This window comes from Chlorocebus sabaeus, chromosome 4 (genome assembly GCF_047675955.1).
Source record: "Chlorocebus sabaeus isolate Y175 chromosome 4, mChlSab1.0.hap1, whole genome shotgun sequence".
Lineage (NCBI taxonomy): Eukaryota > Metazoa > Chordata > Mammalia > Primates > Cercopithecidae > Chlorocebus > Chlorocebus sabaeus.
This window is the reverse complement of record NC_132907.1, coordinates 54,148,499-54,170,474: the sequence shown is the minus strand read 5'-3', so window position 1 is coordinate 54,170,474 and position 21,976 is coordinate 54,148,499. Positions and strand designations below refer to the sequence as shown.

The window sequence follows — 21,976 nt, the reverse complement described above, 5'->3', positions numbered from 1 at the left end:
AATTAAAATCATGTAGAAAACAGTAAGTTGTAGCAGTAATAATGTGATGGGAAATTTTATAGAACACATAACAAAAAATGAGGAGGAAATTAGCAAAAATAGGAGGGAATGTGGTAACTATGGAATAGGGAATTGAGTATAATTTAACTCACGAGTAATAAGGAGCAGAATATTAACCCACCTGTAAATAACAGAAGCCCCCCACCACCCAAAAGGCATAATAAACAGAACAAAATCCATAACCAATCAAGATATATCATAAAACTTTTTTCTAATACTTGAGCATTTCATCAAATTATAAATTAATTTTTTTAAAGTATGGTGGTATAACTTCTTCCCTTTTGAAGTAATAGAAGAAATAACAAAAGTATGATTGTATCACAGTGGCAGGAAGAGGGGCAGTGCCCTGACAGCAATGTCAAGAGACCATTCAAATTCATAAACACACACAAATTACATGATCAGGATCTTTTTTTTTTAATCTGTAGTTTTCCAAGAATTTGATTTAAAAGTCGATGAAAAAATGTGCATAAATATGTTCATTACAATGTATTATGTAAGAACAAAAGGCTGACCAATTTCAGAGAACAGTTTAATACACTGTTATTCCAACCTAACAGACTCTCATAGGAAAACTATAGAAAATGTTCTTATAAACATGAAAAACAAGTTATATATGCACTTTACATTTTTTAGCTACACAAAAAAATTGATATAAAAATGGTAATATGCTAAAATGAAAACAGTTATTCCACTGTGATCCTTTTTTAATTTTACTTGCTATTTTGTATTCTTACCAGTTAGAAAAAAAATTTCCAAGGCCGGGCGCGGTAGCTCAAGCCTGTAATCCAAGCACTTTGCAAGCACGAGGTGGGCGGATCACAAGGTCAGGAGTTTGAGACCAGTTTGGTCAACATGGTGAAACCCCATCTCTACTAAAAATACAAAAAAAATTAGCCAGGTGTATTGGCATGTACCTGTAATCCCACCTACTTAGGAGGCTGAGGCAGGAGAAACACTTGAACCTGAGAGGCAGAGGTTGCAGTGAGCGGAGATCATGCCACTGCACTCCAGCCTGGGCAAAAGAGCAAGACTCCATCTCAAAAAATAAATAAATAAAAATATTTTCCAAAGAGGGGAAAAAAACAATTACAAGTAGTATTAGCAGATTCACCTTTTTTGGGAGTAGAGCTGAATAGGGTTGAACCCCTAATTCCAGTTGCACAATATGAAAGCAATATGTATACAAAGCATAGATTTTATAGTCGCACAGATCTCGGTTTTATTCCTGTTTGAAGGTACTTACTAGACGTTTGACTTGGGCAAGTTAAAAAAACTTCAACCTCCTATTTACTCATCTGTAAAATAAGAATACCTCACAAGCTCCATAAGGGTGACTATAATAAATACATGAAATAGTGTTTGTAAAGCACTTTCCACAATGCCTGGCACATAGGAAGTGATTGATAAATGGTAGCTATTATTATTTAGGGTTATTTATTTTCCACTGCTCCCAGACCTGTTCCCCCATCTTTATCTAATCAGCCCTGAATTATTTGTTTTAATCTCTGAATAGCCAGTTTTATCTCAGCTCTGACTGGTGCTCCCTATCCATGTAGATGCAATAGCATTCCTTTATCCAGGTACATAAGTGCTAAATAAATAATAGCTGTCATTTTAATGTATCTAGCTCCCATTCCCATATACTTCAATCCCTCCAACCTGCTCCACCACCCCTACCCCACCACCACTACCATCAATCCTCAGATTTCTACCTTCCAAAGTTCAACTCATTTCCTGACTTTGGTTAATGTTCAACAGATTACTATCAGACATATATACACATAACACCAATCCTTGACAGTGATTTCACCTACTACAGGAACACTTGTTTGGTCACAGAAGAACACAGAGGAAAACAGCAACTTAATTTGATGTGAGTTTTAATAAACAAGGGTTTTTTAACAAAAACAATTTTTTACAACAAAAATCTAGTTCCATTACAATACATAATTAAGGTATACAACTTACTAGTTAATATTTGTACCATACTCACTTTGTACCCAAACATACTGACACACTCTTACCAAACTGGAAGATCTGGCAGTAGCAACATTTTACAGGAAACTGAGGCGCAGAAAGATGAAATAACTTGCCCAAAGTTACACAGCTAATGAATGGAAAAGCCAAAACTTCAACCCAGGTCAAACTCAAAAAGTTATGCTTTTTCCAAACATGGTAAGTGAAATTTGGTAATTTTTTAAAAAGATAATCCTCAGAAAGACATGTAAACATACACATCCTTTTAATAAAACATAAATGGAAGTTAAACATATCAGAGAAATTCTTAATGTATACACAGTTTTGAAAAGAACAGACTGAATTCCCCGTACTAATAAGAATTACCCAAAAATGCATTCAATCATACAAATTCACTCATTCAAGAAATATTTGAGTACCAGTTGGTACTCCTACTATGTTCCAGGCACTGCTACTATGACCTCCTTCCTGTATCAGAACATGAATCCAGTGTACTGAAAACCTGCCTCATATCAATTTCAATGTCTTAGGATTCCACAGACATTTTATTTTATTTTATTTTATTTTTTAAGATGGAGTTTAGCTCTTGTTGCCCAGGCTGGAGTGCAATGGCGTGATCTCGGCTCACTGCAACCTCCGCCTCTTGGGTTCAAGCGATTCTCCTACCTCAGCCTCCCAAGTAGCTGGGATTACAGGCACCTACCACCTCGCCCGGCTAATTTTTGTATGTTTAGTAGAGATGGGGTTTCACCATGTTGGTCAGGCTGGTCTTAAACTCCTGACCTCGGGTGATCTGCCCCCCCCCCCCCGCCTCCCAAAGTGCTGCGATTACAGGCATGAGCCACCGTGCCCAGCCCACAGACATTTTATTAATACATTCTATCAAACCAATTTAAAAGTTACTTAAAAACTAAGAAAGAAAGCATAAAACTAAAAGCATACAAAATATAAAAACAAGTGTAGTGAAGTGAATAACGTCCCCACAAAATCGATGTCAACCCAGAATCTCTGATTGTTATATTATTTGGAAATAGGATCTTTACAGATGTGGTTAGTGAAGGATTTGAAGATGAAATCTTACTGGATTTAGAGTGAGCCCTATATCTAATGCCTGGTATCCTTATAAGAGGAGGAGAGAACACACACACACACACACAAACACACAGAGAGAGAGAGAGCGAGCGAGCTAGCTAGCAAGCAAGAGAGCGCAGCCATGTGAAGACAGAGGCAGAGACTGGAGTTATGCTATTACAAACCAAGGAACATCAGGAGCCACAAGAAGCTGGAAGAGGGCCGGGCACGGTGGTTCACGCCTGTAATCCCAGCACTTTGGGAGGCCGAGGCGGGTGGATCACCTGAGGTCAGGAGTTCGAGACCAGCCTGGCCAACATGGCGAAACCCCATCTCTACTAAAAATACAAAAATTACCCAGGCGTGGCAGAACGCGCCTGTAGTCCCAGCTACTTGGGAGACTGAGGCAGGAGAATCACTTGTTGAATCCAGGAGGAGGAGACTGCAGTGAAATGAGATCACACCACTGCACTCTATTCTGGGTGGCAGAATGAGACTCCGTCTCAAGAAAAAAAAAAAAAAAAAGCAGCAGCAGCTGGAAGAGGCAAGGAACAGATTCTCTACTAGAGCCTTCAGAAGAAACATGGCCCTGATGGCCATTTGATTTCAAATTTCTGACCTCCAGCACTGGCAAAGAATAATTTTCTGTTGCTGTAAGTCATTGAGTCTGTGGCACTGTTACTGCAACCCTACAAACGGATATAGTTAGTTTATCAGTTGAAAAGTGGATTTTCTAAAGAAGTACATAATCATAGAGCTGAAGAATAGTGTAACTGAACTGAAAAATTCAATAAAGGGGTTCAACTGCAGGCTACATCAAGCAGAAGAAATGATTAGTAATTAGAAGACAGGCCACTGGAAATCATACGACTTGAGGAAGAAAAGGATAAAGAATGAAAAACAGTGGTCAGGCATGGTGGCTCCCGCCTGTAATCCCAGCACCTTGGGAGGTCAAGGCAGGTGGAGCACATGAGGTTAAGAGTTCAAAACAGGCCTGGCCAACATAGTGAAACCCTGTCTCTACTAAAAACACACACACAAAAAAAATTAGTTGTGAGTCATGGTGTACACCTGTAATCCTAGCTACTTGGGAGGCTGAGGTGGGAGGATCGCTTGAAGAGAGCAGGCAGAGGTTGCAATGAGCCGAGATCTCGCCACTACACTCTGGCCTGGGCAACAAAGTGAGACTTCATCTCAAACAAACAAAAAGAAACAGAAAAAGAAATGGTAAAGGAAGTTCTTCCAGCTGAAGAAAGAGGACACTAATGAGTAACAAGAAAATACGTGAAAAGTATAAAACTCAATGGAAAAAGTAAGTATACTGTCAAACCCAAAACACACTAATACTGAATTAGTGGTGAGTAAATCAATTATATATCTAATATAAAGGTTAAAAGAGAAAACTACTAAGAATAGTTAAAGCTAGCCAGTCACAGTGGCTCACACCTATAATCCCAGCACTTTGAGAGGCCGAAGCAGGTGGATCACCTGAGGCTGGGAGTTTGAGACCAGCCTAACCAACATGGAGAAACCCTGTCTCTACTAAAAATACAAAATTAGCCGGGGGTGGTGGCGCATGCCTGTAATCCCAGCTACTCACAAGGCTGAAGCAGAAGAATAGCTTGAACCCCTGGGAGGCGGAGGCTGGGGTGAGCCAAGATCACGCCGTTGCACTCTGGCCTGGGCAACAAGAGTGAAACTCCGCCTCAAAAAAATAATAAAGCTACAATAATCTGTTAAAGATACAAATTATTTTTAAAATGTATATTGTGACATCATGAACATAAAACATGGAGGAGGGGGAGTAAAAACAGAATTTGTGTATGTGATCAAAGTTAACTTGTTACCAGCTTATATACCAGTTATAAGATGTTTTATGTAAGCCACAGGGTAACTACAAAGCAAAAGCCTTTGCTTTTGCAAAAGATAAAAAGAAAAACTCCAAAGCGAACCACTACAGGAAGCTATCAAGCCACAAAGGGGGAAAGTAATAGTGAAAGGAACAAAGGTTCTACAGAAAAACTAGAAAACAATTAACAAAATGGCACTACTAAGTCCTTACCTATCAATAATTACTTTGATTTTAAATAGATTAAATTCTCCAAACAATAGGCATAGAGTGGCTAAATGGATAAAAAACAAGACCCAACTCTACACTGCCTATAATAGAGACTCACTTCACTATAAAGGACACTCACAGACCTCATAGACTGAAAATGAAGGGACTGAAAAAGATATTCCATACAAATGCAAACAGAAAGAGAACAGAGGTAGCGATACTTATTTCAGACAAAATAGACTTTAGGTCCAAAGAGAACAAAGCTGGAGGCATCACACTACCATGTTTGAAAATATATTACAAACCTATAGTAATTAAAACAGCATGGCACTGACATAAAAACAGACATGTCAACCAATGGAATAGGATGAACAGCCCAGAATAAACACATATATCTACAGTCAATGGATTTTTGACAAAGGTGCCAAGACTACACAATGGGGAAAGGGCAGTCTCTTCAATAATGTTATTTGAAAAACTGGGTAGCCGCATACAGAAGAATGGAAATGGACCCTTATCTCACCCCTTAACAAGTATCAACTTAAAATGGATTAAATTTAAGACCTGAAATTATAAACCTACCAGAAGAGAACTTAGACGAGAAGCTCCATGACACGGGTGGACAATTATTTCTTGGATATGACCCCCTAATGCACAGGCAACAAAAGCAATAATAAACAAATGGTATGACATCAAACTAAAAAGCTTCTGTACAGCAAAAAACAAACAAACAGGCCGGGCACGGTGGCTTACGCCTGTAATCCCAACACTTTGGCAGGCTGCGGCAGGCGGATCAGAAGGTCAGGAGTTCGAGACCAGCCTGACCAACATGGTGAAGCACCGTCTCTACTAAAAATACAAAATTAGCTGAGCATAGCGGTGCACACCTATAGTCCCAACTACTCATGAGGCTGAGGCAGGAGAATCACTTGAACTAGGGAGGCAGAGGTTGCTGTGAGCCGACTGCACTCCAGCCTGGGCGACAGAGCGAGACTCCATCTCAAAAAAAAAAAAAAAAAACAAATAAACAAGAACAAATAGAGTGAAGAGACAAACTAAAGACTGAGAAAACATATTTACAAATAAAGCATCAGATATATAGCTAATATCCAGCCAGGCACGGTGGCTCATGCCTATAATCTCAGCACTTTGGGAGGCCGAGGTGGGTGGACTGCTTGAGCCCAGGAGTACAAGACCAGTCTAAGCAACATGGTGAGACCCTGTCTCTATAAAACATACATAAATTAGCCAGCCGTGGTGGTGTATGCCTGTAGTCCCAGCAGAGGTGGGAGGATCGCTTGAGCCCAGGAGATCAAGGTTGCAGTGAGCCATGATCATGCCACTGCACTCCAGCCTGGGCAACAGAGTGAGACACTGTCTAAAAAATAAAAATAAAAAATAAAAAAGACAAATAAATGGCCAACAGATAGATGAAAAAATGCTGAACATCTCTAATCATAAGAGAAATGCAAATTAAAGCCACAATAAGGTATCACCTCACACCTGTTAGACTGGCTATTATCAAAAAGATGAAAGATAAGTATTCACAAGGACACAGAGAAATGGAATACTTATACACTGTTGGTGGAACTATAAATACAGCCATTTTGTAAAACAATATAGAGGTTCCTCACAAAACTAAAAATAGAATTACTATATGATCCAGCAATCCCATTACTGAGTATAAATCCAAAGGAATTGAAATCAGTATGTCAGAGGTGTCTAAGACTCACTTATATTTGGAATCTAAAAAAGGCAAACTCACAGAAGTAGAGAGTAGAATGATGATTACCAGTCGCTGGGGTAAGTGGGGCTGGAGGGGAAAAGGAAGATATTGGTCAATGGCTACATAAAATTAAGGGAACAGGATCCTGGTGTTGTATTGCATAGCATCATGATTACAGTTAATATATTAATTTTTCAAAAGAGTTAAAAAAGGGAACTTTAAATGTTCTCACCACAAAGTAATGAGAAATATTTGAGGAGATGGATATACTACTTGGCCTGATTTGATCAGTGTAGAATGTATGTATACATGTATCAAAACATCACATTGTGCCCCATAGATTTATACAGTTGTTATTTATTCATTAAAGATAGATTTTCTTTTTTATTTCTTTATGGTAGGAATGGCCTTTATTGGTTGCAATGGGAAGCAAAAGAGGGGACCTGAAATCAAATGAGAAAGCGTAAGCATCCTCAGGAGCAGCCCACTGGATCTCAGTTCTGCCCTGCTCAAAGAAGTTCAGTATCCAGGCAACTGAGGACAGAACCGGCTGGCACCAAAGACATGATGTTGAGGGGGCCAGAGCCCCTTTCCCTCTGCCTCCATACATAACAGGGAGCAGGACCACACAGTCAGTCCCTGACAAGAAAAGGAGGGTGGATTTTCTGAAATATGATATTCACCATTAAAATTAACAAGTTAACAAAAGTAATATTTTTTGAAAACAGCTTTTCTAATTGTACTACACATGGTCACGACTTCTTAAATGGAACACACTGTACATGAAGACTGGGAACCAAGCAAATGTTAACTTATGAGTATCAACTGCTCCTTATACCCTCACACAGTGACAACAGTGGGAGTTATTTAGTGGGATAGGGTTTTTTGCTCCCAGCCTAGAATGTTCCAGCTCCTGTGGTTTTCTGCTTTTTGAATTTGTATCCCAGCCTTTATAGCCTATCAGGAATCAACTCTTTTTCTTTTTCTTTTTTTTTTGTTGTTGTTGAGATAGAGTCTCACTCTATCACTAGGCTGGAGTGCAGTGGTGCAATCTCGGCTCACTGCAACCTGCGCCTCCCGGATTCAAGTGATTCTCCTGCCTCAGCCTCCTGAGAGGCTGGGACTATGGGAATGTGCCACGCCCAGCTAATTTTGTATTTTTACTAGAGATGGGGTCTCACCATGTGGGCCAGGGAGGTCTCGATCTCCTGACCTCGTGATCCACCCACCTCCCACTGTGCCCAGCCCAGGATTCTACTCTTAAATCCCCTCTCTAATGTTCTGCGTGGGGATTCTAATTTTCTATGGGCTAGAAAAATAATAAAATGAAAACTATTAGAATAAATTTTCTAAAGTACACTCTACAACACACTAGAACTGAAGACTCTCCAGGGAAAAAGATTGCATAATCAAGTATGTCTGGGAAAGGATGTATATTTCCTATATTTCCATTTGGTAGGAAATAACCTTTTTTTTTTTTTTTAAGATGGAGTCTCGCTCTATCGCCCAGGCTGGAGTGCAGTGTTGCGATCTCGGCTCACTGCAACCTCCGCCTCCCGAGTTCAAGCGATTCTCCTACCTCAGGCTCCAGAGTAGCTACGGCTAAAGGGGCCCGCCACCATGCCTGACTAATTTTTGTATTTTTAATAGAGACAGGGTTTCACCATATTGCCCAGGCTAGTCTCAAACTCGTGACCTTGTTATCCGCCCGCCTCGGCCTCCCAAAGTGCTGGGATTATAGGCATGACCCACCACGCCCAGTCACATTTATTATTTAATGTGTTAATAATAAGCACAGTGAGTCCCTTTCGTAGACTCACTATGCTTATTAATATGTTAAAGCTCTGAGAAGTCCTAAAGAAACGTCATAAATTTTGTATAACATGATTATTCCCAATTTTAATTTGATACAAATTTTTTCCTCTAAGAGTCTGAAATAATATCCCAACACTGACGACTCTAAAATGTTCTCATTTAGGGTGGGCAATATCCCCTCCACATTACCCATTCTTCCCCTCCCTCTTTCATCTCAGCAAAATCTTGGTAATTGAAGGCCATCATATTATAATCTGTTACATTTCCCTTACTCGAAGCAACAGAAATATTTGCCTGAATCCAGTTACCAACATACTTCACTATTAAAATTTAAGTAGCATAATACTTTTTCTTTTTTTTTTTTGAGATGGAATCTCGCTCTATCGCCAGGCTAGAGTGCAGTGGCACAATCTCGGCTCACTGCAACCTCCACCTCCCGGGTTCAAGCGATTCTCCTGCCTCATCCTGCCAAGTAGCTGGGACAACAGGCGCATGCCACCACGCCCAGCTATTTTTATATTTTTAGTAGAGATTGGGTTTCACCATGTTGGCCAGGATGGTCTCAATATCTTGACCTCGTGATCCGCCCGCCTCGGCCTCCCAAAGTGCTGGGATTACAGGCATAAGCCACCGCACCTGGCCTTCAGTAGCATAATACTTTTTAAAACATGGCATCTAATAGCTTAGGAGACACTCACATTATCACATTTGAGCATAAACCTACGATGGAGGTATTGTCCTTTACAGATAAAGAAACTGAGGTCCTAAGAGATTCTATAAGTTGTGGAAGTAAAGCTATTGTGATCAAGTTGGGACAGGTCTTCTGACTCCAAGTCTTTTGACCTATCCATTCTCCCCATCATCACTGTGCAGTGAGAGGGACAAAGGGCTTGGCATGGTATCAGAAACTAAACTGTTTTCTCAAAACCAGGCTAAATATTCTCCCCAGTGAGTAAACTCAGCTGTAGCCAAACTAAATGCTGTTCCATAGTCAATCAATGAATGTAGTAAATGGACTTTGTCAGGCATATGCATTACTAAGGGATTCCCCCCTTTTTCAAAATTCAAACTTTATTCTTCAGACTGTTAGTTTTTAGAATAATGCTAAGGTTTTGCTTTTAAATGAAATGGAAGATAAATATTTTGGCCATGGAAGACTTGCACGTTACTCAGAGCAAAGGTTACCAGCATTCACAATGTACTCCTCACAAGAATAGCAGATTAGTCAACTAAATATTAGCTAACAACCATGCTAGTGCTATCTAAGGGAACTTTGTCTAACTGCATAACATTGTAACAAATGCTCTTCTAATTGGATATTAATCCTGAAGGGAAACAAGATCATACTTTGAAACAGAGGATTTAAATGGGATAGAGAAGCAGCAAAGATAGAAATATCTACTAAAGATATTCCAGACGCCTAACCATTTTATTCCCACTTTAAAATCGAAAGAATAAAAACATGTTAAGGAAATAGCTTAATCCTGGGGAAGGGTGGGCTTTAAAAGCTATGGGTGGTAATTTAAGAAAGCAAACAAAACATTTCAAGCACATCAAGGGCATTCCACATACCCATGAGCCACCATCAGCTTAAGCAATAAAACATTACAGATACAACTCAAGCCCTGCATGACTCCTCCCAGATTCCCTTATCCTTCATCTGTCCTCAGAAGTAACCACTATCATGAATTTGATGTTTGTGTTTCCCACATTTATATATTTTCACATGGTTATGAATCCATAAAAAATATAGTAACATTATTTTTCATGTTTTTTATAAATGTAATTGTATATATTTTGATAACACAATATCTGCACTATACACACAATTCAAAAGTACAAAAGCATCTACAGTGCAACACAGTGTCCTCCTGTACCTAGTCCCCTATATTGAGCAACTAACATAACGAAGCTTGTGTGTATCTTTAAAGAGACACACTCTATATATAAAAGCAGTCACACTTAAGATACAGATTTGCCCCTGCCTTTTATACATAAGTGGTAGGCATATTAAACAAACTGTTCTACTTTTTCCTCTTAAAAATACACCCTGGAAATTGTTCTCTAAAATATACAAAGTTCCTCCCTTTTTCTTTCTTAATGTTTGAAAAGTATTTCACTACATGGATAAACCATTACTATTACATTATTAGAAAGGTTACTTCCAAATTTTTGTATTAATATTTACAACAGGCCGGGCGCGGTGGCTCAAGCCTGTAATCCCAGCACTTTGGGAGGCCGAAGCGGGCGGATCACAAGGTCAGGAGATCGAGACCACGGTGAAACCCCGTCTCTACTAAAAATACAAAAAATATTAGCCGGGCGTGGTGGCGGAGCCTGTAGTCCCAGCTGCTCGGGAGGCTGAGGCAGGAGAATGCCGGGAACCCGGGAGGCGGAGCTTGCAGTGAGCCGAGATCGCGCCACTCACTCCAGCCTGGGAGACAGAGCGAGACTCTGTGTCAAAAAAAAAAAAAAAAAAAAAAAAAAAAAAAAAAAATTTACAACAATATGGCAGTGAATAACCCATTATTTCATACACATGAGTACATCTATAGAATAATTCCCAGAAGTTGAATTGTTAGGTTAATTTTAATAAATGCTGTCAGTGCTGTCACACTCATGTAGAGGTAGGATACCAACTTATACTCCACCAGCATAGTATGAGTGGTTCTGTAGGTTTTTAAAATGTATATAAATAACAGCAGACTATACATATTCTTATATAACTTGCTTTTGAGGTCTAACCTTACACTTTTAAGATTCATTCACAATGATATATATAGCTCTAGTTCATGTTTTTATATATATATACATATATATATATATATATATATATTTTTTTTTTTTTTTTTTTTTTTGAGACGGAGTCTCGCTCTGTCGCCCAGGCTGGAGTGCAGTGACCGGATCTCAGCTCACTCTCCGCCTCCCGGGTTTACGTGATTCTCCTACCTCAGCCTCCCAAGTAGCTGGCACTACAGGCACCCGCCACCTCGCCCAGCTAGTTTTTTGTATTTTTTTAGTAGAGATGGGGTTTCACCGTGTTAGCCAGGATGGTCTTTATATTTTTTACTTAAAGGAATTTTTAAATAACTTCGATGATTCATTCACAAAGAGTACAGTTACCTATGTAGTTGAAATTGCAGTTTTACACAGAAATATGAACTTAGGCCAAGCTTGGTGGCTCACCTCTGTAATCCCAGCACTTTGGGAGGCCAAGATGGGTGGATCACCTGAGGTCAGGAGTTCGAGACTAGCCTGGCCAATGTGGTGAAACCCCGTCTCTACTAAAAATACAAAACAATATTAATCAGGCATAGTGGTGGGTGCCTATAATCCCAACTACTTGGGAGGCTGAGGCTGAAGAATCGCTTGAACCCAGGAGGAGGTTGCAGTGAGCCGAGATTGCACCATTGCACTCCAGCCTGGGAGACAAGAGTGAAACTCCATCTCAAAAAAAAAAGAGAAATACTTACCAACTTAATAGTTTATATGTATAAATAACTCATTGGCCGAAGACATACCCAGCCTACCAAAGAGATCATCTTCTCTAGAAAAACTAACACAGACTGCCATTTTAATATGACTCTGCTCATCCATGCTTTTTTTGGGCAGAGGGAAGGCCCACAAGGGCATGGAACCTAACACCTTGATAACTAGAAGTTAAAAAAAAAGATGCGTTGGAAACAATAAAGACAATTCAAGCATAATCACAAAATAACCCTAGTTTTCTGTAAACTTTCCTCTCTAAATGCTACCACTAAGTAACCAAACAAATTTTTTGGCCTATAAGAGGAAACAATCACTCCGAACTTCCAGCCTACTCTCCCCGCAAGATTAAATTTCCTATCAGCATGGAATATCATGCTGGGACTTTTTCTGCATATCAATATCATGTATTTTATTAGATCCCTCTTCATGTTAAATTTACCAATATATATAACTAATTTTTAAAGCTTTCTTTACTCCAAATTGTCTAAATATATGGCTAACCCTATTATTTGCAAGAATTCTTGCATAATTAAGGCTATTGGTGTTAATTACCAACATCACCATGATAGTGGCCATTTCTGCCTGTTCACTGAGTATCCATGTCCCCCTTTCTCTCTCCTACCAACACCCATTTATGTGTAGGTGTCTACCCTGTCCCTCTACACTATCCAAGTACTTAGAAGATGTCTCCTGGCCCAGCACAGTGGTTCAGGCCTGTAATCCCATCACTTTGGGAGGCCGAGGTTGGGGGGATCACCTGAGGTCAGGAGTTCCAGACCAGCCTGACCAACATGGTGAAACCCCATCTCTACTAAAAATACAAAAATTAGCAGGACGTGGTGGCTCACATCTATAATCCCAGCTACTAGGGAGGCTGGGGCAGAAGAATCACTTGAACCCAGGAGGCAGAGGTTGCAATGAGTGAGATCACGCCAGTGCACTCCAGCCTGGGTGACAAGAGTGAAACTCTGTCCAAAAAAAAAAAAAAAAAAAAGTGTTCCCTGTTCACCACATCCACACTAACATTTACTGCTTTTTGATTTTTTTATTATGGCCATTCTTGCAGGAGTGAGGTGGTATCACACTGCGGTTTTGATTTGCATTTCCCTGATCATTAGTGATGTTGAGCATTTTTTCATGTTTCTTGGCCATTTGTGTATCTTCTTTTGAGAATTATCTATTCACATCTTTAGCCCACTTTTTGATGGGACTGTTTGTTTTTTTCTTACTTATTTGTTTGAGTTCATCATAGATTCTGGATATTAGTCCTTTTTCAGATGTATTGATTAGGAAGATTTTCTCCCACTGTGTGGGTTATCTGTTTACTCTGCTGACTGTTCCTTTTCCTGTGCAAAAGCTCTTCAGTTTAATTAGATCCCACCTATTTATCTTTGTTGTTATTGCATTTGCTTTTGGGTTCTTAGTCATTAAATCCTTGCCTAAGCCAATGTCTAGAAGGGTTTTTCCAATGTTATCTTCTAGAATTTTTATAGTTTCAGGTCTTAGGTTTAAGTCCTTAATCCATCTTGAGTTGATTTTTGTATGAGGTTGAGAGGTGAGAATCCAGTTGCATTCTCCTACATGTGGCTGGCCAATTATCCCAGCACCATTTGTTGAAAAGGGTAAACAGGGAACATTTCTACACTGCTGGTGGGCATGTAGACTAGTACAGCTGCTATGGAAAACAGTGTGGATATTCCTTAAGGAACTAAAAGTAGAACTACCATTTGATCCAGCAATCCCTTCTGAAAAGAAGTCATTATTCTAAAAAGATACTTGTACATGCATGTTTACAGCAGCACAATTCACAATTGCAAAATCATGGAACAAATCCAAATGCCCATTAATCAATATATAGATAAAGAAACTGTGGTATATATATACACGACGGAATACTACGCAGCCATAAAAAGGAATGAATTAACAGCATTTGCAGTGACCTGGATAAGAGTGGAGACTATTATTCTAAGTGAAATAACTCAGGAATGGAAAACCAACATAGTATGTTCTCATTACTGATACGTGGGAGCTAAGCTATGAGGACGCAAAGGCATAAGAATGATACAATGGACTTTGGGGACTTGGGGGAAGAGTGGGAAGGGGGTGAGGGATAAAAGACTACAAATATGGTGCAGTATATATTACTCTGGTGATAGGTGCAGCAAAATCTCACAAATCACCACTAAAGAACTTACTCATGTAACCAAATACCATCTGTACCCCAAAAACTTAAAGAAAAATTAAAAAAATAAAACAAATTTTTAGACAAAAGAATATGTCTCCCACCCACCCACCTCCTTTGCACACACACATCAAAGGGTCACATTCCTCCAAAGGCAATGCCATCCCCCTTGCTAATGCCTGCTTAGGAATACAAGCATAAGCCAATTGGCCCATTGCATTTCTAGCCACAGGGACTGGATGAGCCAGTGAGACTCATAAGAGGTATGCTGGCCTTCCCTGCTCTGGAGAACCACAGACAAGTTCTTCACTAGGTGAAGCTGGATTTTCTATTACTTGTGGCAAAAAGCATCCTAACTGTTAACTTAAAAAATGAACAGGTTAAAGATTCTGATCGGCCAGGCGCCGTGGCTCACGCCTGTAATCCCAGCACTTTGGGAGGATGAGGTGGGTAGATCACCTGAGGTCAGGAGTTCGTGGCCAACACAGTGAAACCCCATCTCTACTAAAAATACGAAATTAGCTGGGTTTGGTGGTGGGCGCCTGTAATCCCAGCTACTCGGGAGGCTGGGGCTGGAGAACTGCTTGAACCCAGGAGGCGGAGGTTGCAGTGAGCCAAGATCACACCACGGCACTCCAGTCTGGGCAACAGAGCAAGACTCCGTCTTGGCAAAAATAAAAAAAGAAAAAAGAAAAAAAATAGACCTGACTTTATTCAAGCATTCAAGTCTATATTAGGAGAATGATGAACACCCTAATCCAAGCAGAACTCTGGGAAGGGGTGGGGGCAAAAATGAACACTTTTTTTTTTTTTTTTACAAACACCTGTAAACTAAAAAGCAATTTGTAATTGTTAACAAGAAATATCATAGCCAAAGATAAAGTTAAAACTTCCAGGGCACAGAAACATCTTATTGGCCTTATATGGACCTGTCCCAATGGCTGTTATTACCCAATTCTTGCATTTGCTTCTTAATTTGCTTCTTACTTCCTCCTGACATTGTCAGCCTTGCCGATTTTCATAAGAAGGTTCAGGCAGTTGCTTCCCTGTGGGATATACAACAATTTTCCAATTCTATGACTCAGAAAATGGCAAGAGAAGGAAGGGTTCTTCTCTTCTAACCCCAGACAAAATCAGAAAATGTTCGTTTAGCTCTGGGAGAGTAAGGCTCAGTTGAGTTACGGTACAGACTTTCACAAACTTTTTTTCTTTCAAGTCAAATATTTACCAAGAACTTAGTATATGCAAGTCAGTCTATTATTTATCCAAAGCCAATGCATGAATTATTTTCATCAGTTCCAAACTTCCTTTCTCTGTATCCCTTATAGCAAAGTCAAATATTTTAAAGAAAAAAAAAAAAAAAATCACACCTCACAAAACTTGCAATTAAACGTTTTTTTGCCAGAATTGGTGGACTGAAGAGCAAGCTTATTTCCAGAATATTGTTTTGAAAGAGTACACTTTTTTCTTTCTTTTAATTTCAATAGCTTTAGGGGCACAAGTGGCTTTAGGTTACACAGATGAACTGCATAGTGGTGAAGTCTGGGCTTTTAGTGTACCCGTCACTCGAATGGTGTACAATGCACCTAATATGCCTTTCTTAAAACAAAAGTTCAAATGTTTATTAGAATAATCGTTTATTAGAATACAAATAGCCTTTGAAAATAAGTGGAAACGAACTGTATTAATAAAGTAATAAATACTATCTGGAGGCAACATCTGAACTAACAACCAAGTTTCGCACGGAGAAACTCCTGTTAATTCGGAAACACTAAAGGCACGGTCTCATTCAGAACGTAAAGCATGCATCGCAAATACTGAACCAGTTTATATTCATTAACTGCTCCGAAGGAAACCAGTGATCCTTTCCGACGAGATGGCCTTTTTTAAAAAATGATGTCGGCTACCCACAAAGAAACCTTACTTCTGCGGAAACACATGTCGCTCTCGGGAAACAGCAGGGGCCGGTAAATCGACGGCCTCCTACAGAGGACGGAAATATGGACAACGCCGAGGACCGCCAAGGAAGCGATGGCCTGGCCCTGAGCCAAGGGAGCACAACCCGGGCGCACAAGAGGCTGTCTCCCCAGGGATCGCGCCCGGCGCCCCCTCTCAGCACCCAGAGCGCGCCACGCCGCCCGCCTGCCCCACCTGGGAAAGTTTGCACCTCCTCATCCCCGCCCCTCGCACCTACCAGCCCCTCAGGCCGCGGCGCCGTCGCCATGGCGACTGGTCCCCACCCCACCCCCACCCGTCTGTGCTGGCCGCGCCGCAGCCCCGCGGCGGCTGGGGAGAGCTCCCGCAGGATCCGGGACAGGGGCTGCCCAGCCCTGGAAAGAAGGGACGCAGCGGACGGGGGAGGATGAAAAGGTGCGGAAAGCGGAAGTCGTGCGGCTCCCCAGCTGGGGTCGAGCCTAGCCCCGGGGGTTCTCACCCTTCACTTTGCCGAAGGTGCCGACCCCCAGCGTGTCACCCAGGATGTAGTGGCCGATCTTCACCCGCCCGTCGTGTTTCTGCTTCTCGGCTGTCGCCATCTTTCTCCAGGAACTGAGTCTGCGCATGGCGCTGCGGGAGGGGGCGGAGGGGGCGGGCAGGGCCGCGCCGGGGGCGGGCGGGGAGGGGGTGGGGACGCGGGAGGGCAGCCGCCGAGCTGAGCCACCGCCCTGCGCCGCCAGCCCAGGCCCCGCAGCCGTCTTCGGGCGCAGACGCTCCCCCTGGCGGGGCGGGCGGGGGCTGCCGGGAGAAGCACCGGTACCCGCCTCCTCGCCCCGCATCCTCGGGCCTGGGCGCCCGCCCACCGGCACGCGGAGGGGGTTACTGGAACGATTAGGCGAACCGTCGCCCCCCCGGCTCCTTTCTCCTCTGGCAGAGTTTCTGCCGGCTGTGATGTTCCCTAATTACCACTCTGGGGTCGGAGAAGACCCTTCTGCGGGTGATTCCAGAGGGGAGATGAGGACTGGGAAGCCCGCTTGAGTGATGCAGATCTGTGGCTTGTTACAAGGGGCGCGTGAATTAAAGCAAGGCAGGGGGCACCGCCCTGCCACTCCTTTCTAATCTTGATTCTGATCTTTCCTTCTTGGATGGAATCTAGAAGCCGCAGGAGTTTTCACTTGCCTCTGTGATGGAGTTTCCCGCTCCCCCCCCCCGCCCCCGCCCCCGCCCCCACCACCACCGCCACCAACCCGCGCTCTTTTTTCGCTTGGAGACCGTAAATTGCTACTGGACACCACGATGGCTCTAGGAGCGCTGTCGGAGGTGATCCTGAAATTTCTTCCCCAAAGCAAACTCTGTTGCGAGGAGCAGGCTGGGGATATGTACAAGTGAATGTGTATTCCAAGAGGGGGATGATACGCAAATCTTTTGGTGTATAGGAATTAATACTTTTAGATTATCAGTAAAATGTATACATTCACTGGACTGAGAACAAGGCTTACAGTTACATCAACTGGATCAACAAATATTTATTGTACTTACAATGAGTAATACTTAATCTATTATATAAACATAAATGGAACCATTCCATAGCATAAAGTCTGCTTATTTTTAATAAAATGTTTGAGTTTGTTACTCAATTCCACTCCTCTAATTAGTAGTCAAAATCAAGTGTTCTGTTTTAAAAAGTTTATATTCTCTCAGTTTTGGAATGTCATAGCACTGGGCCAGTGTCAGTGCCACTCCCCCCCCCCAAAAAAATTGCATCTTCATGAAAAGGGTATAAAAAAGTAAAAAACTAATAATGTCATTTTTAATCCCAACAAAAATCAATTACCCAACTCTCCTGATTTTCTCCGCTCTGTTTCTGAAATCAAAGTAACATGCATTAGGCACTGTTTTCTTCCAAGGAAAATATTGCAGGGGAAGCAAAAGTTTCTGCCTTTGAGCTTAGAATTACACCAGATAAGCAGGGAACAGTTCCAGCTAGCCTTAACCAAGTTCCTACTGTATTGAGGACTGCACATTGTTTGAAGAGCAAAAAGTTAAGAAATCTTTGATTACTGAGGTATTTGGGGGGCAGGTGGTGTGGTGGTTACTGTTGTAACTTTTGGTGTCTCGCTTTTTCACTTTTATCTGTTCGCCTTGTGAATTTCTACACAAGGCATCTCTGTAAAGCAGAATTTTTGGATTTTGGATCTCTGTAAAGCAGAAATAGCTCTCTGGATTTCCGTGTGCGGCAGGGAACCTTAAACTCCCTCCCCTCCCCAAATAGCATCTTAAATTACTTTAAGTTTTTATTATGTCTAGAATTTAACCCAGGAAAGTTCTGCTGCCATTTCTTCTAATCTGAAAGAAAAAAATCTGACATCTCTCCTCAGGCCCAAGGGTGGGAGAGAGAGTACCCTAGGGAGAAAAAAAAAAAAAAAAGAAAAGATAGCAAAGTACCTCAGCTGTGTACCACTCACTGAGCATGTTGCAAGGGAACAAACTGAAGCTGAGTTTTGCAAATCCATTTGCCAATCTCTTCTTTAAACTATGAAAACTCAAGAAAGTAACATAAGCTTTTTTTTAGTAGAAACATCGGTTTGTTTCTGCTTTGTGCTATTGTAGATTATAATTCTATTTAATAAATAGTCATTAACTGGTATTTACACTTAAAAGCATTTTTGGGGAGATAAAACCTAGAATTATAGATCAAAAAATTGGATAGAAACTTAGACATCATCTTATCCAGTTTCCCATAGTGTCTGTTTAAAGCAGCTTTAATTGCTCAGTGTTTTTAATTTTGGTTTTGTTTCTTTTCCATTCATGTTGAGTTAAAAACTGAATCCAATTCACTGTTTGTAAGACTACTATCTTAAGAAGCCTCCTGTATTCCTTTGCTTTTTCTCTTAATTACCTTTTTAAATTTTTGTCACATTTTCTTCTACCGTGTCTTCCTTTCATTCTCCCATTGATCTATCCCCAAATGTTCACTTCCTTCATTCTTCAAACTTTTGTTAACTGCCAGACGCTATAGAAAATTTCATTTTTCTAAAAAATGAAAAGTCATGGTCCCTACCTTGAAAGAGCTCATGGTCTACAGTAGCAGTCCTCTATATTCCACCATCCCCGCCCCCCCCCCCCCCCCCCCCCCCGCTTCTAGGAGAGATAATATTTACATACTCAACATTCTACCAGGGGGAAGCAAAGATAAGGTAGACTGTGACTTACACCCAGTTTCCTGACCTATCTGTTGTAACTGTACACCATCTCAGTAAAATGTATTGGAATATAAGTGGGCAGACTCCTCGGAGTCTTCTTCTCAAGGTTATTACAGCATTACTGGACTCTATACTGCCAGGTGGATATTACACTTCTCCAAGGACTATCTCTAAATATGGTGGCTGGAACTAAAACTTCTGAGTACTACACTGCTATTAATGCAGGCTAATATTTCCTTAGCTTACTTGTAGCTACATTGTAACTAATATTTTATTTTTATTAAACAAACACTACGTACTGGGCAGTTCGCTAGATCCTAGGGACTTAAACAAAGGAACATGGTTCTGCCTTCTAATAGGAGACAAAGCAATGTTATAGGTGCTATAATAAAAACACAAGTCTAGGCAATGTAGTGAGATTCTGTCTTTACAAAAAAAATAAAAATAAATTCAAAATTAGCTGGGTCTGGTGGTTCTCACCTATAGTCCTAGATCCTTTGGAGGCTGAGGTGTGAGGATCAGTTGAGCTCAGGAGGTACAGGCTGCAGTGAGCTATGATTATGCCACTGTACTCCAGCCTGGGTGACAGAGCAAAACCCTATCTCTTAAAAAATAAACAAAATAAAACACATATATGGTGCTAAAGGCCATCATGAGAGGTCAGTATAACCTTTATCTGTGGAGGTCTGCCAAAGCTTTAACTTGAATATGTTTATGGAGAAGTATTAAGAGATGATGTTTTCTACACACAAAAGGGAGGCCACCCAGGCACAGTGTCTCACACCTGTAATCCCAACACTTTGGGAGGCCGAGGCAGGAGGATCACTTGAGCTCAGGAGTTTGAGACCAGCCTGGGCAACATTATGAGACCTCATATCTACAAAAAATCAGCCAGGCGTGGGGGTGCATGCCTGGAGTCCCAGCTACTCAGGAGGCTGAGGTGAGAAAATCATCTGAGCCCAGGAGGTCAAGGCTGCAGTGTGTTGTGTTCATGCCACTGCACTCCAGCCTGAGTGACAAAGTGAGACCCTGTCTCAAAAATATAAAAATAAAAAAGTAAAGAAGGCCAGGCGCAGTGGCTCACACCTGTAATCCCAACACTTTGGGTGGCCGAGGCAGGTGGATTGCCTGAGTTCAGGAGTTGGAGCAGCCTGGGCAACATGGTAAAACCCTGTCTTTACTAAAATACAAAAAATTAGCCAGGCATGGCGGTGTGCACCTGTAATCCTGCTACTCGGGAGGCTGAGACAGGAGAATCGCTTGAACCTGGGAGGCAAAGGTTGCAGTGAGCCGAGATGGTGCCACCGCACTCCAGCCTGGGTGAGAGAGCGAGACTCCATCTCAAAAAAAAAAAAAAAAAAAGTAAAAGAAAGAAACAGGTGTCACGGGGGATGGAGGGAACTTGGGGAAGGCATTCCAGGTAGGAAAAAGAGCAAAAGAGCAAATATAAAATCACAGAGGGGGCTGGGCACGGTGGCTCATGCCTGTAATCCCAGCACTTTGGGAGGCTGGGGTGGGCGGATTACCAAAGGTCAGGAGTTCGAGACCAGCCTAGCCAACATGATGAAACCTCGTCTCTACTAAAAATACAAAAATTAGTTAGGTGTGGCGGCGAGCGCCTGTAACACCAGCTACTGGGGAGGCTGAGACAGGAGAACCGCTTGAACCCGGGAGGCAGAGGTTGCAGTGAGCCGAGATCACACCACTGCACTTCAGCCTAGGGGACAGAGTGAGACTCCATCTTAAAAAAAAAAAAAAAAAATGTTCACAGAGGGAAGTAGGCTGTTTAGGGAAGAACTAATTGTTACAGGGGCTGGAATCTGATGTATAGAGGGACTTGTTAGAAGAAATGAGAGGTAAACCCACTAAAGTTAAACAGACCAAATCCTGAAATGCCTCATGTGCTTCTTAGTTTGGACATTATCTTGTAGAGTGATAAGCTTTGGAAAGATGTGAAGTAGATGCCGTTTAGAAATAAATTATTTTCTCCAAAATTGGTAGCTGTGGGTGGATTTGGGAAGAGAAATGAGGTGACTAAGAGTCAGGGGCAAGGGGCAGACTTTTCTCTGTATACCCTTTGTAAATTTTGATTTAGAGCCTTATGCACATATATCAGAATCAAAACTTTTAGAAAAATTTCTAAAAACTCTGACTTTATTTTGGAGGATATACATTAGAGAAGGGCAACACCAAAGTGGTAAATCAGGAAACTTGCAATCATCTAATGAAGAAATGAGGCAGTCACCACGTACGAAAAGGAAAAACTCAAGACCTTTTCATAAAGTGGAATTAGAAAGGAAGGAATTGAGTGATGTACAGAGAGAGGGAAAGGAGGGAATCTGTTTTTTTTGTTTTGTTTTGTTTTTTTGACGAAGTCTCACTCTGTTGCCCAGGATGGAGTGCAGTGGCACGATCTCCGCTCACTGCAAACTCCGCCTCCCAGATACACGAGATTC

General features: G+C 41.5%; 1 protein-coding gene and 1 non-coding gene across 3 annotated transcripts in view; both read right to left on the bottom strand.

Moving 5' to 3' along the window:
• The window catches only part of PRKAA1 (protein kinase AMP-activated catalytic subunit alpha 1), a 40,429-nt gene extending 23,302 nt beyond the window's left edge, over positions 1–17,127 (bottom strand). For both annotated transcript variants that reach the window (XM_007961468.3, XM_037990785.2), the window contains exon 1: positions 16,817–17,127. In XM_007961468.3, coding sequence (XP_007959659.1) covers positions 16,817–16,943 — 127 coding nt within the window. In that variant the 5' untranslated portion in view covers positions 16,944–17,127. The remainder of the gene's footprint in view (positions 1–16,816) is intronic.
• LOC119621540 (small nucleolar RNA SNORA57) lies at positions 7,417–7,552 on the bottom strand. Its single transcript, XR_005238093.1, has one exon. It is a non-coding gene; the product is annotated as a small nucleolar RNA SNORA57 (small nucleolar RNA).
• Positions 17,128–21,976: the final 4,849 nt, after the last annotated feature.